Source organism: Schistocerca cancellata, chromosome 1, assembly GCF_023864275.1.
Source record: "Schistocerca cancellata isolate TAMUIC-IGC-003103 chromosome 1, iqSchCanc2.1, whole genome shotgun sequence".
NCBI lineage: Eukaryota > Metazoa > Arthropoda > Insecta > Orthoptera > Acrididae > Schistocerca > Schistocerca cancellata.
The window spans coordinates 633414034-633432937 of record NC_064626.1 but is presented as its reverse complement, the minus strand read 5'-3'; the positions used below and the strand labels follow the sequence as shown (position 1 = coordinate 633432937).

At 45.1% G+C, this 18904-nt stretch overlaps 1 protein-coding gene across 1 annotated transcript in view; it reads left to right on the top strand.

Annotated features, from left to right (window-relative positions):
• Positions 1-1179: 1179 nt before the first annotated feature.
• The window catches only part of LOC126183283 (DE-cadherin), a 624501-nt gene continuing 606776 nt past the window's right edge, over positions 1180-18904 (top strand). Inside the window, exon 1 of the mRNA XM_049925115.1 lies at positions 1180-1647. Coding sequence (XP_049781072.1) covers positions 1566-1647 — 82 coding nt within the window. The 5' untranslated portion in view covers positions 1180-1565. The remainder of the gene's footprint in view (positions 1648-18904) is intronic.

Genomic DNA, 18904 nt, shown 5'->3' with positions numbered 1-18904 from the left:
AATGAAAAGAAGAAAATACAGGACGTCATCATCTGTACAATAACCACACTTCGAAGAGGATATTAACTTCAACAAGTGTTTCGTTTTGTTGGTATCCATGTGAACCGCTCTTTATCTGTTATTGGTGACAACTCTTTGGCTTTAAGCCCAAAGCCGGCGCTACAGTCTGGAACCGCGCGACCGCAACGGTCGCAGGTTCGAATCCTGCCTCGGGCGTGGATGTGTGTGATGTTCTTAGGCTAGTTAGGTTTAAGTAGTCCTAAGTTCTAGGGGGCTGATGACGTCAAAAGTTAAGTCCCATTGTGCTCAGAGCCATTTGAACCATTTTTTTAAGCCCAAATTTAAGAAACGAAGAGATATGAAACGTGTTTTTGGATAGCTCAGTACCAAGCTAGTTTGAAGTTTCTGTTTTCATTACGTGACGTTGGCTATTCTTCTTTAGTCTTAACTGCAAGCCGCGAATAGCAATCACAGCGTCGGATGCATATTTGAATGGGTGCGATACGTTATACGTTCTTGACAAGCCGGTCAGCGCGTTCGTTACCCCTTATGCCGACGTGGCCCGGTGTCCAGTGGATACAGATGTGACTATAGCTATCAACAGACTGACAAAAGCCGTGCTAAGGAGGATGGGAATCTACTTGCAGTTCAAAGCTGTACAGATCATAAAACCAACCCACGCACCAACCGTGGCTGAAAATTTGAGACAACTGTATCGTGCGAGAAAATATTCTAGTAATCAGAAACAGCGAATTTATGCTCGACTGTACACTTCTAGGCTTTTTACGCAAAACCAGACGCTTCCGCTGTTTCTTTTTTCTGTCAATGTACAATCTCGTCGCATTCCTGTTGTGAAAGAGAAGAAAAGTACTGCAGGTTTGTTGCCTTTGTCATTCCTTCCCTTGCGTTGTGACAAACCATCACAGTTTAGTCCCCACCGTCGCGCTGAGACTTGCTACAGGCTTGATTCGCTAACTCAATTAGCGCTGCAGCCAGAAAATGCTGGCCGGCGACTCGCGCTCAGGTCGGCAAGGCTGCGCTCCTCTGCTGCCAACAGCGGCGCGGAGAACGGTGGGCCCGCCGAGCGTGCCCGAGCGCGGACGGAGAATGCCGAAGGCGCCGACTGGCGGAACGGTGTCCTCACAACGCGAGAAGCGGCCAGTCTGCTGCCGGCCGCCGGTGAGGAATTGTGTGTGTGGGCTGCGCTGCTGCAGTCGCCGTGCCGCGCCGTGCGGAACACGTCGCGCATAGCGAAGCGAGGACAGTCGCCGTGTGCAACCGGCTGGAGACTCTTACTCACCGGAAGTGATGACGCATTACAGAAGAAGCCGACGTGTACTACCACTGTCCGGACGTGACATCGTTTGTAGATCGTGACATTCGGTGGTCTTGTTACACAACGATACGTGTGCTGGCGGCAGCTCTTACGAACTTTGTAACATAGACAGCGAACTTTCGTGAGATCTAAGAGACTACTGTTGCGTGTTGTGTGATTTTTTTACCACTTCGACAGTTCCGTATTGTTTTTGTTCGGTTGTATTGTGCGTTGTGAAAGGTCAAGAACCATGCGACGTGGACAAATCTCGCAGGTTTTCCTGCTATTGTGCGTGTGTTGCTGGCTTGTTTTCGGGGAAGATTCCTTACAAGGTAAGTGTTGTCAGATGGTCCACTTTTTCTTCTTCTTCTTCTGCGGTCAGCTGCGCTTTTTTTGTGCGAGGCTTGAGAGACCCGCCACACCTACGTCTGACAGGTTGCCTTACCTGGACAGCCAAGGCGCCAACCGACCCGAGCCCTCAGGAATCCTTACTGCGTGCTCTTACTCTCGCTGCGACTTTATATATCTATCATTTACAGAGTTTCGTGATTAAAATAAATTCGACTCGTGATCCGTTGGCAGAACTTAGCGTCTTAATCACGTGTGAACACCTTGGGCAGTAATAAAATACTCCGCTTATTTCAGCAGAAGCATTAAAACACTCCGTAAAGGGGTGCCAAAATTTTGGAGATTTTTTACCCAATTGTATTTATTTTACAGAAATGAACAGTAGATAACGGAATTCTGAGATTCTTTAACCGTAAGGTTTTCTTACCCTCTGCACCGATGATTCTGGAGTTCCGCAATAATCTTCGAATGACGGTGTGTCCCTGTTACCTGGAAGTCGTTGACGAACGCGTGTTTCACGTATACAGGCTTATCAGTCTTCTGAGTAAGATATCTCATCGGCTGTATCGTTTTTCAAGGTTCACCGTATGGCCCCGCCCATTATACCACGACGGATATAATGCTCAGACTTACTTGACGAATCTAAGATAGGACCACACTCTTTTATATGACATATGGTAAAAGCACCGAAGTACACCATCAGAGATTTTATAGACGTTTGACAAAGGTCTTTTACAGTGTAATACGGGTGTAAGGGAGATACCATTAGGAAAACGCCAAGCGTTTTACTCTTGCCGCCGTATTGACGCTCTCACCTTATTGAAAATGTTGCCTTGTAAGCAAAGTAATAATATACCGAGCGCGACCTGTATTGTATATTATTAAGACAAACTGCTAATGAACGCCTAAACAAGTGTTTCATTGCGTTAATAACGGAAAGAGATTTTTTTATTTGCTAGCATGTAACAATATAGTTAAGTGACAATGCGGTTAGGCTGGTCACCGGGATGGCGGCGAAAAAAAGAACTTTTTTCTGGGCCGTAATCACCATGTTTTGACCATGAAATTGGCGCGTTTTCCGCGATAACCGTTCTGTCAAATATATAAACAGTTACTTTCGAACCGTGACTGTTCAGCACGCACATTCCCTCCCAGAGGACTTTAATGTTGCAGATTGTGTGTCTGACGTTAATCCACCTCACAGGAGTTGTTATATAAGGTCACAAATGTCAAAAGCCGGTTCTTTGTCTACTGGCCACCACCAAGTACCCCAATAGGGTAGCTGAGGGACTAAAACCTCGGAGAGAGATTCAGTTTTATTTATTGTGTGGAAGATACTGCTTAGTTGTAGAGTTTCTTTTTCTCATTAGTCACCATTGAGACTTTCTGCAGTTTTCTGGGAGCATTACGGTGATGTGCAGGACGCCAGACCACAACCTGTTCGGAGGTAGCTAGTGGCAGCGGACAGGACTCGCCTTCGGTCGCTGCTGCCTGCCGTGAGCTCCACAGCCGGCAGCGACGACCCACCGCGGCCGCGTTGCGTTCGCCCGATGCGGGGTTGTTCTCGTGTGATTTACGTAGCGCCTCCTTTCTCGCTTCTCACGCCACGAATTGAAACAGCTGTCACGTCTGTGAATTGATCATTATGAAAAGTAGACTCGCCGCTCGCGGCGGGACTCAGTGGTAACGTACGCGGCCGCGATCTTTCGATTTGAATCTCTTCTTCAGCTTTCACTGCGTGTTATTTTTCTCGCCAGATAAGAGCGAATTCAGCTCATCACCATGCATACGAACAAGACTGTTCAATAGCGTGGAAGATCGGGATCCAGTGAAATAGGTGGGCAACCTGTCCGTTGTTTCGCATGGGCATAACTGCTGCTTTGCAACCATATTCCATTAGATGGCATGTGTATTAAAGTAACTCCTTTTCGTTCGGACAGTTGTATCGCTTGGTTGCCCGTATGGTCGAAACGGTGTTACATGCGGTGCCGTTGTTATGCACCATCGTCACACCCCCCGTGACTTTAGTACAACAAACCGTAGTCAAACTGACGCCATTAAAGATCTCTCTAAAACGCATCAGTTTTATTACGGTTTGACGTGCTGGAAATGTGACGTCAGTGCTTGAAAACAGGTAGGCTGGAGGTAACACTAGTCTCCTAGTGCTGAATTTAGTGCATGTGCTACAAACTTAGCCGGCCTCCAGGTCCTAGCTTGTAACTTTAGAAATATTGGTCTGTTTGTGTCCTCAGATTTTCTTTACTGCCAGTGTAGCAATGTGATTTCAGCAGCATGGGATCATCAAACAACGCAGGGTTGAGGATTAGAAGATAAGTGGAACGAATGTCTAGCACTGAGTATACGATTATACAGTACGGGAGTCACGTTTAGTATTCTTTCAGTACATGGCGAGTGCAGCACAGTTCACAATGGTAAGTGGTGGAAGAATTGTGCCCAGGCGAATTTTATGTCCTCGTCATTTCTCCTCCCGTAAGTTCGTGGCGATTGTCTCCTGGTGGGAGACAATGGATGTCTGTAGTAGTGTTGTGGTCCTCCTTGTGTTGTCGAAATTTGCTTGTGCTTGTTTACTTTACTAATGGGAAATGAAGTTACTGAAACCTAGCTACTGTCTAGTTGGAAATGACTTGGTCTTGTTACAGGAACAATTTGCATTGCTGCGGCTACAAACTCTCGTCGTTGACAAGACGTGAATCCACATAAAAGTTTTGAGCCCTATCTGGGTGTCGCTGTTATTTTTTTAATATTTTCGTACTACAGCACCATATACTATAACACATTGAAGGAAATTACAGAAAGGGGGCACCGAAAACTACGATGATGATGTAGATTAGTATGAGTTTGTCATTTTTCGAGCCCAATTATGGAGCGAGGGTCGGAGGAGTTGACCATTGCCTACGAATTTTAACCATCCGACAATGTAGTAACGTTAACTGCGACGCTGCTTTTTTTGCCTTGCTATTCCAATAGTGATGCTCAGCCGTAGGACAATAAGTGCGTTCCTTTCGCAGCATTTTATGACAGGGGATTATTGTGTTCTCTTGCAGCCCCTTCCAATTTCCGGTGCTGTGTTTCGGTATTTTGCCTTTAAAGCGCGAAACTGAAGGAAAGTTGCCATTGTTAGGATAAGACTGCATCTGCGCCTCCTAATCGTAGAGTCGCGTAACCAACGAACTTACAGGCGCGCAAGTGTTTATTTACATACTAATTTTCTTTAGGGGTTGCCAAAAGTGTGTGTACCATCATTACACCCTTAAAAGTTTCATTTCACATATTTTCTTCTGATTCAGTGGCGGAACTCCTTTTAAGGAAGTAAGAGTATTGTGTTAAACGTTCCGCGATTCGTTCCTGAGTGCTGATTTATGAACCTCACAACACCACGTTAACGGAGGTTTTAAGCGTTCCGTCTGACGTTGCCAGATGTTTCCTGGAAGTATGCACAGTTTACTTCGCCTTTTTATTATTGTGGGATGCACGATATATGTACCGAGATGCACCAAATACTCGTCGGATACGTATTTACTATGTAATAGAGATTTTCTGAATTTGCATTTGTTTATTTGTGAGCTTTAGTGCCTCAAATATAGAGATTTTCTTAATTTGCATTTGTTTATTTGTGAGCTTTAGTGCCTCAAATACGGAACGAAAGTAGTTACAGGATTGTGATACAGATAAATGTGTTGTCGCAACCTTAAGTTCTCGCTGCCTTTCGTTGCCTTTACCATCTCTAAATTAGGCGCCTTCACAACTAGCTAGGACCTTGTCACTACGACAAAGATCGGAGGGATGCAATACGACACTCCCGTAAGGAATTTGTCACAATTTTAGAAAGCATTCTTGTTGACTTGAGCGCAGCGATCGTTATAACATGTTAAAAATGAATCAAAACAATCTGGTACGCGTTTTTGAAATTTTACTTTTTGGCAGCCTGTTTCGGCGCTTTCCTCGGACCATCTTCAACACCGCCGTTATGCATGCTGGTGGCGGCAGTCGGAGCGAGATCTGTTGAAGTACGGTTGCCAACAAATAAAAAAAAATCAGAAAATCCAACCGATAATATTGCTATTGATTTTTACTAATTTAAGTATTTTGCAACCCTGGCGTATTAAATTTATGGTTCTGCGCAAACCAAACCTATCAATACCTGCCTTCATCGGAATTGGCTTCATTAAATTCATAGGAATGTCTCATATACCTTGCATACCAGGTGAAGTAGTTCTGTCACGGTATGTTCTCTCGACGATGTCAGTATTTAAGGGAATATTGTCTGTGCACATTTTACAGACAATATGTTTAGCCCAAAAACGTCCTTCGAATGCCACTCATAATAGGACCACATAACAGTCGAATTTCTGCATTTTGTATTTGTATGGTACGTGAAGCAAGAGCAGTTCTTTGCAACTCTGAAAATTCTCGAAAAAAAAAAAAAAACCGACGGTGAAGGTTTCCGACCGTCCGATTAATATTCTAAGGCGAGATCAGTTTTTCTCGAGAGGTGTGCCTGCTTAGTGGAATGTTCGCCTTCCATGTGTGTGGCAGGAGTTAAAGATTTCAAGCCCTGCGAAATTTTTAAACAAAGATGCGTGTCCCGTGAACGCTTCCGTGAAGCGTAAAATACGTAAGGATGAGAGAGAACTTGTCATTTTTAAAATTTAAGCATATTATGAAAGTTCAGTAATTAAGAAATTGTACTGTATTTGCAATGGAAACTGGATTTTTGTGTCTCATATGTAATTAGAAATCAGACGCACATTTTTCATAAAAATAGCAATTAAGTATCTGTTAATTAGAATATGTTTGATGAATATTACATTTAAATTACGTAGTTACTCGGAATTGAACGGAAATATGATCGAAACAAAGCTCGAACCATTGACTCTCATTCTCGAGCACTTCCGATTTTTTCCCCATAACTTCACGGAATTAGTAGTAGAAAATGCATCTTTGTTTGAAATCTGCGTCATGAGGCAGACGAGGATTCCACCTCAGCCTGTCGATGAAAATCGACCTTCCTTTCGCATGTTAAGGACGGTGGGAAAAGTTTACGAGTCGGTTTTCTCGAGAATGTTTTGAGATTTGTATCGAACTATTTCGGAGATTAATATTTGAATTCCGAACTTCACGCACCATAAATTAAAAAAATTACAAAAATCCCCATTTCAGGGTGAACCACTCGTCAGTGCCGGTGTTATCTTTTCCCGTAACATGACGGTTTCCTAATACTGTGCAACTGACGTGCGACGTTAGGTACACTTACAGGGAAGGCGGGCACAGTCTTTAGGTGGTACCTGTCGTTCCCGGAAGGCGTCCCTAGTTTGCGCAAGCCGTGACGTAGCCGTGAGTCAGGCAGCTGACTGACGCCCAGGAAGGCCGGCCGCATCCGGCCAGCGCGGCGCAGCCACGGTACAACGCTGCAGCTAAGGCCGCAGGCAGGCGCCGCCGCTTCCACAAAGTTTCCGGTGCTCCATTGTCCTCTCGCCGCCCGCCTCATAATAGCCATGCCGAAAACGTCAGCTTGCCTTTCGTAGTTGCAACTGCGCGGACGGCTAACAATCGAGCGGTTGCACGGCTTAAACGCGCCTACAGTTCAAGACTCCGCGACTCTTTCAACTGTCAGATCTTCGCAGAAATCGGACACTAAAGGTACCTTCACATTGAAGACCCAACTCCCACAAACTAAAACATGCAACTATTATAAGTTTGGCAAACTTGCAACTGTTGCGATTTAGACAATTTACAAATGTTGTGATCTGCTGCAAGATGCTGACAACATTTTCAGGCTTTTGTAAACACTCGCATTCGGCGTTTTTTTTTCCCTATCTATGTTCTCAAGTCCTGAAAAAACGCACATTAGTGTCATCTGAAGCTGTGTATTTCCACAATTTTCTTCTTCAGAGAAAGGGAGAGAACGCAGGTAGAACTGCAACAAATATAAAGCATGAATTTGCAAACTGCTCTTGAGAACCGGAAGAAAATCTTAGAGCTGTAGTTAAGTTGACATTTTACTACGTAACAAAAGGCTGTGTCTGATCCGATACGTCTTGTCTGCTTTCGTTTGCACAAGAAACAGCGCTGGTGTGTGGTATGTATGTAAACCAAATGAATTTGAATTATAAGTAAAAACAGTTCTTTGCCCTAGTGTCGTATACGACACGGCTTGTAGCACGTGCCCTGATAGTACACCGTGTAGGAGGCAGTTTAATTTTTCTTCCCGAATTGTTCACCTATGGTAAAAAACTTAATGCGTTCTAAAACATCCATTTTGGAACGTGGATATCAGCTGTCCGGGATCTACTTCTCCTTTTGAGCTTTTTAGAATGCTGACGCATTCAAAAAATAGCATACAGGTACAAATGTTTCCGTTTGTATCAGTCTTTATAAGCGGAGTCAGAAGCATCTCTTTATAAGCGGAGTCAGAAGCATCGCGTAGAGGTGTCCCCGAACGAAAGCTGAATCGTTACTTCTGTGCTCCACACGGGATCCTAAGGTACAAACTCGAGACAAAGCTTCCCTCAACTACGTTTTCAAACTCGCAGTTTCAAACCACTGTTGGCAACAGTTGAAAACCAAATCAAACTTGCAGTTGAAAACTGTCATTCGCACGTTAGAGTCGAAGCTTAGCTTCTGGCTCGCTCATCAATAGTTACCTCAGATAAAACCTTTACCCAAGAACTGTGGTTCTTATTACAAAGCACATGGAGCAAATGAGTGTCATCTTTACTTTCACTCAGGCATGTTTCATTACCGAATACTACCGAAGCGTATCTTCTTCTGAATACGCAGCCACCTGGCGAGGGCTGCCGTTTCACATAGCTCTGAAACTACAGTATAGATAGTTTCTCCGTATGTACAACTGTGCCAACTTCGAAAGTCTTCCAGCCACCAGTTTCTCTTTCTTCCAGTGAATCTTTCGCACTATCGTATCGGGTTGTAATAATTGTTACCTCTGGTCGACATATATCCCGACTATTATACCTTTTTCAGTTCAAAGATCCGTTGACACTTTAAAATTCAATACTTAACGGAATAATTTTGGTAGAAAGGTAAAAACTGACACACATGCTTCAAATGACATGGACTTTTATTTAAACCAAAAGAAAGTTCACATAATGATAAAAAGACGGCGCTTCACAGGATACAAAAGCAATAATTAACATCACGATTTTTAGGAGAGACGTTCTTTATAATAAATGCTCAACATGACGACTGTCATTCAACTACGCCTTTGTAGCGTATCAGTAGGTACAGCTGTAAATTGCCATCGGATGTTGTCTTTCAGCATCTCTAATGAGGTCGGACGAGCGATATAGACTTGGGACGTCGGGTACCCCCGCAAGCAAACAATCTGATAGTGAGGAGTGGGGACCTAAATCCCTGTCTCACTACAGTTCACGTTATGCGCTATTCTCATGCGGCGTCACTGACGTGTTGCTGTCCAGCACCATCTGTCGGCTTTAAGTGAAAAGGGTGCGTGTGTACCATATAGACTCACTTAGGAGCAGAGAATGTTATGCACTATGCGATAAATCATGTTTTAATGATTACCGGTAGATTTTTTAAGTGTGTTTGTAATGGTATTAGCGACCTATGTAACTAGGTTACATTGCAGTCTAATTATACTGTATTCGCAAAGAAAGTTACAGCAGCAGCAGTAGTAGTAGTGTTACCAGTAGTACATCGTTGATGAATAGGTCCGCCAACGACCTGTTCGTATTGGCTTTCAATTCCACATGTGTAATTAGCAGAATGTTATCAGGATGACGGTAATAATATTAGAATCCAGTCACGTTAAAAATGTCTGTAGTTTGTCGTCACTAGGACGCGACTGTTAGTCACTGTTCTTAGGGGGTGGGGAATGTGATGACAGCTGCGTCATTTCGTCGATACCGCTCTGATTCAGCGTGAAAGTCGTCGGATTCCTTGCTCGTATCTCTTCCTGCTTGATAGCCTGTATGCAGGCGATTCATTAGCTAGCTGCTCGGTCGTGTCCGTTCTTATCGCTACGTATTTGGAATAATGACGGCGAGGCCCACATAGATAAGCCGATGGCAGTGCATCGGGTAATGTGTCCGGATATTGTCGACGCGTGCGTGCGTGTGCTGAGAGAGAAGGGGGAGGGGTTGAAGACGGAAGTCATGAAACCATAGCCTTCAGACGGTGCAGCGAATTCAATTTGATACTGTTATATATGGTAGCGTATGAGCGTATTCATAGTGGTCTGGGAACGCCATGGGCTTTGAGGCTCACGTTGTTGAGTAAGAAATCTGTAAGAGCGCTTAAATATTCTATTGTCGGTAACGTAATAGAAAAAGTGCACGATGGTAACACCTTGCTTCCGAATTTTTCGAGTTAACACTGGTAAATTTTGAAAACCAGACGACTCTTGGACTAAGAAAGACGAAAGGAGAATACAGTCGGCTTAAATGAGATTCGTAAGGAAACTTAAAAGATGTATCCTGAGAGGTCAAATACAAAACCATATTGCAAGAGAACAAAATATATGAATATAAAATGAAAGCAGCATATTAACAGAAAGGGGAAAGACATTAGTTAAACAAGTAGTCAGTTAAAAACCGTTAGGAAAAAGAGTTTGGCGACTGAGAAACAAAGTCATCAGTGAAGACGGAACAGGATGTAGGCCTGTTTCATGAAGAGGAGAAGTATCGGAGACATGCGTATCGAAGGTGATACGATGAAATGATAAACTTTTTTTAACCAGGATTGCCAAGTCACTTGCTGGTTGCCGGCAAGATTCCGTTCGCGATGGCATCGCCACGTTTCTTCTGCATCAGTTGTCCACGTAAGACTCTAATTACCTCGATGTATGACACGGTTCATAGCTCTATCCGTTCCTTGGTTTAAGCAACACCGACTCAAAGGAAGGCCTCGGCGCTTGTTGGTGACGTCACGTCAGCTAGGCACGGCGAACGCCAGATCTGTTGCAGGGAGAAACGCCTGGGCGTGCTTATCACTATAAATCTCTTATTTTTGGACAAAATGTTTGGTATTGTTTTATTTAGAGGAAAGATTTTCTTACTATCGTAAAGCTACAAATGAAGAGCATAGTTCTGTAATACTGAATCCTGTCGAAACAAACGTAGGTCAATATGAGAAGATGCTTTGCCCCATTTCAAGCTTCGGAAATTTTACATTCAAGTAACTTACGCCAACCCCCTTACAATTAACTCGTTTCTTTTATTTATTTATTTTAGTTTGACATCGTCACTGGAAATATGAACTAATTTACATGTGTAAATGTCCAACTGCTGCCAGTCATTAGATTACAGACGTTTTCAAATTCTAAACAGGAAACAAAATAGCTTCATACATCGAAAATACTGCTGAGTTTAAACTTTTTTTAAACATGCACATTAGAAAAGATAGATATTCCCCTCTTGCAACTGAAAGGAGAAACTTTATAAGATAAAAAAAAATTATTTGAAGAAACAAGTATCTCTTTTGTCCCTTCTTCTGTCCCCCACCCCCTCCCACAACGTGTACAATCGCAAGATATTTAATTAACATACAGTGCTCCTCACCCCATAGTCAACAAAGATACCTAAAGAAGAGCACCAATATATTAACTGTTTCTTGTAAAAGCAACCCAGTACAAACGCAACTTCCTCAGATTTACAAATAAGATAAAGAAGCACGAATTCTGTTGCTGCTGGGCCATGAAGTTGTTTTTGTATGTCAATCCTTAAAACAGGTGGAAATTTAAGTTCAGGAGTACCCTATTTGTTAAGAAGTGTAATGAATTGCACAATTAATTGATTGCAGAAATCTCTCAGAACAATGTGTGTTGGTCTACTACCGCCAATAGTTTCACATTTTCCTGTGTCAGAGAGGGAGACACCACCATTATGAGTATGCCAGCAATACATCTGGCGTTCGCCGTGCCAAGCTGACGTGACGTCACCAACAAGCGCCGAGGCCTTCCTTTGAGTCGGTGTTGGTTTGTCACATTAGAACCAACTAGCAGTCGTTGGAGCTACACGTGTGTGTTTACATTTGCTGGGTTTGACCAGTTGTTATTCAGAAAGGAACAACAGAATATAAAAGTTTGGCATTACATTTGCATGGCATTCAGTTCACGTACCCCCCCCCCTCCTCCCTCGCCCAGTCGCCTTTTAACACCCTCTCTGCACCTAGCTCCTCCATCATCCCCATCAGTTTGTCCCGGGCGATTCTGATATTTTGTCCCGGGCGATTCTGATATGGCACGTTCCTTCAGTTCACATCTGTGCTCGCTTGCTATCCGAGAATAGCACTGCAAGCTTCCCTGATGTAAGAATTTGTACAGGCTTTTCCGAATGAGTAGGCGCTTAGCCCTGTAAGCTACTTCCTTTCCGTGTTGTTTAGCGCTGCAACTTCCTGCCCGCCGCGACGTGGGCAGCGCTCTAAGCGCCTCCAAGCGGCGCAGCAGAATACTAACGCTATTCGGCGCCGCGCTTTTTGCTCTGCGAATGTAAATTTTTTTCGAGTCTCGCCCCGTGATGAATGGCACTCGGCGCCCTTAACAACGGCGGCGCGGCCGTAATTTTTCCACCTCGTCCTGGGGGTGGACTTAGCTGCAGCAAATATTTATGTACTTTAATAATAAGGGCGGCTTTTATGAGCAGCGAGCTCCTCCCATCTCTCTGCTGTCGCTTTCCTAAACACAAAGGGGAGGTTAGGTGTCGGCTCATTATTTCCGAGAAGTGGAACGACTTCGAGGGCCCTTCAAACTTATTGGAAAACCCCTCTTAATCTCAGCAGATAAAAATAAATTTTCCTGCAGCTCTTCATTCAAGAGTAACAGTATCTCCCCGTACCGGTGCCTGACACGTAAGCATCTTGCGTCACCAGATGGGCTCGTGCATGTCTTTAGGATAATCAGGTGGGTTTTCGTAAAGTAGTAATACCCCGATGGATATCTTGACATGAAGAGACATTGGAGCGTCAATGTTTTTCTGATACGGCGATGTACTTTGCTCAGTGGCATTAGTGGAGTCATGAAATTGGAGTACAGCAATAAAACGTTAGTTAATGTTATTCTGAGGAAGCGATGATTTGTAGCTTTTCAGACTTTTTTCAGTGGCTGTACGTCTTATCAGTATCGGTCAAATAATAGACGATGCATAGCCTGCAATTTTCGTCCTTACTGTTAAAAGACGTTAAATTATTTGATCGAAACTGATTGTTTTAGTAGAGAAGTGAAATGCAGCGATTGTGCAAAAGCAGCATTTTTCAAAAATACCTCTTAAAATTTGCTGTTAGCTTCAGTTTTTCCATTCTTGTACAAGGGGCGTTCAATAAGTAATGCAACACTTATTTTATTCGGGCAGTTTCGGTTGAAACAAAATGCAGAATTTATTGTGGGACATCGTGGAATAATCCCGCTTCATCCCTTATAGTTTAATGAAGTTACGATAAGTGACGGAGCTATATATAGCGTCCCAAGCAGAGCGCTGCCTGTTTTTTGTGTGTTTTTAGCGGAAAACCAGAGCATCGCAGGAGCTTGCATAATATCTACGGAGACCTGCCAGTGAACAAAAGGACGTCGAGTCGTTGGGCGAGGTGTCTGTCATCATCGCACCAAAGTCGCGCAAAGCTGTCAGATCTCCCGCATACCGGCCGCTCACATGTGTGATTCTTGCAGTGTTGGATGAAACGTACGGACACTCTCATTCGAGGTGATCGGCGTATCACACTCAAACACCACACTGGCCAACTGGACCTATCTGTCGGTAGTGCTGACACATTCGTCCAATTCATTGGACTGTTTTTCCTCGTCCAATGTACAGCCTGATCTTGCACGTTCCGACTTCCATCTGTTTGGCCCAGTGGAGGATGCACTGCGTGAACGATGCACTACGTGAACGACCGGGAGTTTATTGATGCAGCAAGACGTTGACTTCGACGTCGACCAGTAGAGGGGTAGCACGCGGGCAAACATGACCTCCCCGTTAGGAGGTGTATTGAACGGAGATTAGGTTGAATAGTAGAGTGTTGTAGCTAGAAGAGTGGGGAATAATATGGTGTATTGAAATCCCGAATAAAACCAACCTGCTTCGATTCCCGGCGGGGTCAGGGATTTTCTCTGCCTCGTGGTGACTGGGTGTTGTGTGATGTCCTTAGGTTAGTTAGGTTTAAGTAGTTCTAAGTTCTAGGGGACTGATGACCATAGATGTTAAGTCCCATAGTGCTCAGAGCCATTTGAACCAAAACCAACCTGCTTTCAGAACAAAAAAAATGTTACTTACTGAACGCCCCTCGCTCTTGATATTTAACTTTCAGCTTTAGCAAGTTACTTTTAAGCTGCTGCCTGTATCGACGGTTCGGAAGTTCTAGGAGTCCACAGAAAATTTCCATTAAATTTCCGTTCCGTTAGGGAAGTGCAGAAGTTTCCCTCATGTATTGTGAAACGTCCTTTCTCCTTTTTGTTCAAATGGCTCTAAGTACTATGGGACTTAACATCTGAGGTCATCAGTCCCCTAGACTTAGAACTACTTAAACCTAACCAACCTAAGGACATCACACACATCCATGCCCGAGGCAGGATTCGAACCTGCGACCGTAGCAGCAGCGCGGTTCCGGACTGAAGCGCCTAGAACCGCTCGGCCACAGCGGCCGGCTACTTTCTGTATTTGACACACTGTTCTGAACGATAACATTCTGACACAATGGCTGCCATTGGATGGATTAGCCTTTATTTAGTGCACCGTTTCGACTGTGAAGGCAAATGAGTGCTTGAAATACACACAAACTGTAAGACAATACAAAACATCAAATATAATGGTCAGTGATCATACAGTCGAAAGAATTTTAAGAGAACGGGCATGCCATAACCTAGCAAGGAAGACACACATCATCATCAGAAGCATCCAGACACCATATTAGTGCACATTAATACGGGACATGCCAACCCTACACATATATGACGGATTGAACTCTACTGGGACACTTTCAGTGTGGTGTCTCAATGTCTGTGGAGGAATGACCCCATTCTTCAACAGCCGACACTGGAGAAGGTAGTGATGTTGGACGTTGCCGTCTGGAGCGAATTCGGCGTTTTTAACTCATCACAGTGACGTTCCATTGGGTCCAGGTCGGGACTCTGCGTGGGCCAGTCCGTTTCAGAAATGTTATTGTTCGCAGACCGTTGCCACACAGATTCTACTATGTGACGGGGTGTGCATTCTCATGCTGATACAGTCATCGTCGCCGAACTGTTTCTCTACTGTATATATTACACAACAGCGTTAAATGTGTTCATATCCTTTAGCGTGTAGCTCATTTCTAACCACTAAAAGTTAATCATCGTCCTAACCAGGCTTCCTCCGTACCGTAACAGCACTTCCTCCATACTTCATTGTTGACGCAGCACATGATGGCCGGTAACGTTCTCCAAGCATTTGCCGGACCCAAGCCCTTCACTTGGACTGCCGTAGAGTACAACGTGACTCAACCCTCCAAATCATTCGTCTCCGGTCATCCACTGCCCACTGGCGTCGCTCCTTACACCACCGCAAGCGTCGTTTAGCGTTGACATCAGGATTGTGGGAGAGTTACGAGGAGCTCGACTATTATACCCCATTTTTGTTAACCTCTTACAGACAGTCATTGCGTCGGCTGGACTGCTAGTGGCTCTTCGGAATTCACGAGTGCCTTTTTTCGCTGGCGTCCATGTGATTACAACAAACTTCCTTTGTGCTAGACGGTTTCTGCCCGTCAGTGCACGTGGTCTTGGTTTAGCTGTGGTTTCCGCATTTCCTCTTCCGTCACGTCACAAGCAGTCGATATGGGCAGCTTAGAGGGGTGGTGGATCTACTACACTCCTGGAAATTGAAATAAGAACACCGTGAATTCATTGTCCCAGGAAGGGGAAACTTTATTGACACATTCCTGGGGTCAGATACATCACATGATCACACTGACAGAACCACAGGCACATAGACACAGGCAACAGAGCATGCACAATGTCGGCACTAGTACAGTGTATATCCACCTTTCGCAGCAATGCAGGCTGCTATTCTCCCATGGAGACGATCGTAGAGATGCTGGATGTAGTCCTGTGGAACGGCTTGCCATGCCATTTCCACCTGGCGCCTCAGCTGGACCAGCGTTCGTGCTGGACGTGCAGACCGCGTGAGACGACGCTTCATCCAGTCCCAAACATGCTCAATGGGGGACAGATCCGGAGATCTTGCTGGCCAGGGTAGTTGACTTACACCTTCTAGAGCACGTTGGGTGGCACGGGATACATGCGGACGTGCATTGTCCTGTTGAAACAGCAAGTTCCCTTGCCGGTCTAGGAATGGTAGAACGATGGGTTCGATGACGGTTTGGATGTACCGTGCACTATTCAGTGTCCCCTCGACGATCACCAGTGGTGTACGGCCAGTGTAGGAGATCGCTCCCCAAACCATGATGCCGGGTGTTGGCCCTGTGTGCCTCGGTCGTATGCAGTCCTGATTGTGGCGCTCACCTGCACGGCGCCAAACACGCATACGACCATCATTGGCACCAAGGCAGAAGCGACTCTCATCGCTGAAGACGACACGTCTCCATTCGTCCCTCCATTCACGCCTGTCGTGACACCACTGGAGGCGGGCTGCACGATGTTGGGGCGTGAGCAGAAGACGGCCTAACGGTGTGCGGGACCGTAGCCCAGCTTCATGGAGACGGTTGCGAATGGTCCTCGCCGATACCCCAGGAGCAACAGTGTCCCTAATTTGCTGGGAAGTGGCGGTGCGGTCCCCTACGGCACTGCGTAGGATCCTACGGTCTTGGCGTGCATCCGTGCGTCGCTGCGGTCCGGTCCCAGGTCGACGGGCACGTGCACCTTCCGCCGACCACTGGTGACAACATCGATGTACCGTGGAGACCTCACGCCCTACGTGTTGAGCAATTCGGCGGTACGTCCACCCGGCCTCCCGCATGCCCACTATACGCCCTCGCTCAAAGTCCGTCAACTGCACATACGGTTCACGTCCACGCTGTCGCGGCATGCTACCAGTGTTAAAGACTGCGATGGAGCTCCGTATGCCACGGCAAACTGGCTGACACTGACGGCGGCGGTGCACAAATGCTGCGCAGCTAGCGCCATTCGACGGCCAACACCGCGGTTCCTGGTGTGTCCGCTGTGCCGTGCGTGTGATCATTGCTTGTACAGCGCTCTCGCAGTGTCCGGAGCAAGTATGGTGGGTCTGACACACCGGTGTCAATGTGTTCTTTTTTCCATTTCCAGGAGTGTAGTAAGGTGACATCCCTGTGGCTATAGTCTATTAGAGGCTCATAACAGGGAACCAATTAGTATTAACACAATGCCGTCCGGCGACACCACAGTGGTGTCGTCTGCACAGTAGCGCGCAGTGGCCGGCGACGGCACGTTAGTATCTTTTGCATTCTGTTGTTTTGTTTAGGTAACAAGAAGTTACAAACGTCAACAAGTGTTTCGTTTTTATAAGTACTTGTGCCCTTTCATCATGGCGGACGAAAGAGACAATAGTATTATTTACGATGAATGCGCGGACGCCTTGTCTGACGTTCCGGACGACTTGGCCGATTGGGAAGAAGACACTGGAATTTAAAAAAAATTAAAGTGAAGCAGAATCGTAGGAAGATAGTGGAATTCATCCAAGAAGAATTCGGCAAACGCTACGGTTGCCAACTGATCCGGCTGAATCAGACAAAGAAGACAGTGCACAGTGGTCAGACTTTTATTTACCGAGGACCAATAATAGATTTGAAGGATCCGCGGGTTCAAACATATTTCCCAGAGATACACAGATCGTCGAGGATATCGTGCAATTATATATTGGTAACGATCTATTTGAATATATTAGCGACGAGACCAAAAAGTACTACAGTCAGAATTACAATAGAAGGAAACTGGATTTAAAAAATGGCAAATTTGTCGACGTTACGTGACCCGAACATAGCAAATGATTTGGGCTTTCTATCCTTATGGAAATTGTAAGAAAAGCAAAGATCGATGATTATTGGTCAACGAAACCGTTGATAGTCACACCGATATTTCGCTAAACGATGTCCCGCAATCGATTCAGACAAATATTATCATTTTGACATTTTTCAGGCAACAATAAACTGGATAATGCCGACCGGCTTGTCAAAGTGCAATTCGTAATTGGTTATTTTTCCTAAACGTTTAAAGAAACGTTTAATCTAAGTGAAAACATTTCATTTGATGAAGGAACGATACCGTGGCGTCGACGGTTAAATTTTAAAGTTTACAATCCGTCGAAAGTTACGAAATGCGGCATACTCATTCGGACGCTGTGTGATTCGAGTACGGGATACATTTCCTCATTCAGATATATTTCGGCGCTGGACAGCCTTTAGCAAAAACAGTGATGGAACTACTGACACCTTCTGATGGAAAGTGGCATCACCTGTGCGTGGATAATTATTACAACAGTGTAGAACTTGCAGGGAAGTTACTGAATTGAAAACTCGAGTTTGTGGAACGATACGACAAAATAGAGAACTTCCGGAAAATTAAAGAGCTCAAACGTCAATGTGTTTGGAGCTTGTCATCAACGGAAAGGTGCAGTCGGCCGGCGACAAGCCAAGTAATCCGACTTAGCGCTGCCGGCGCCAAGCGAATAAATTTGTACGAGGCGTGCGGACGGCAAAATGTTAAGATTGGTACACATGCAGCCCTACAATGCCAATATTAGTTCTCGAACAAAGAAGTTTGGCGGGCATTGCGTCTCTAAGCCCTTCTGACCGACCCCCTCTGCTGTTACAGTTTCTGTACTGATAACACTCCCCGACTTTTTTTATACTTCCGGGTACGCCTCTCGTGACATCTAGTGGTAAGTTCCGCATTGGATAGGGGTGTTCGGATATTGTTGATCAGGTTGTGTACACGCACAAGGGTAACGCTCTTGGGACGTTACCATTTTGCAAACATAAGAAGCAAAGATAAGAGTATTCTTCTGTGACATCGTAGAAACGCAACTTTAAGCTAACGGAAAGAAAATTTGTATACATACATTGCGTCAGGTTACCAGGTATCTTGCATTGTTTTTGCTAATTTTCCAGAACTCGCTTATTTCGTGCATCGTTTTTTCGGAGCTGCTGGCAAATCTGCATTCCGCAAGCTGCCGCTCGATCTGTAACGGAGAGTGTATTTTCGTGCCAGCTCCATTCTCGGAAAGTATTGTCGGTTCCGTTGTAAGGAAAACCGCGAAACTGCTTCATCTGGTGGTGGAG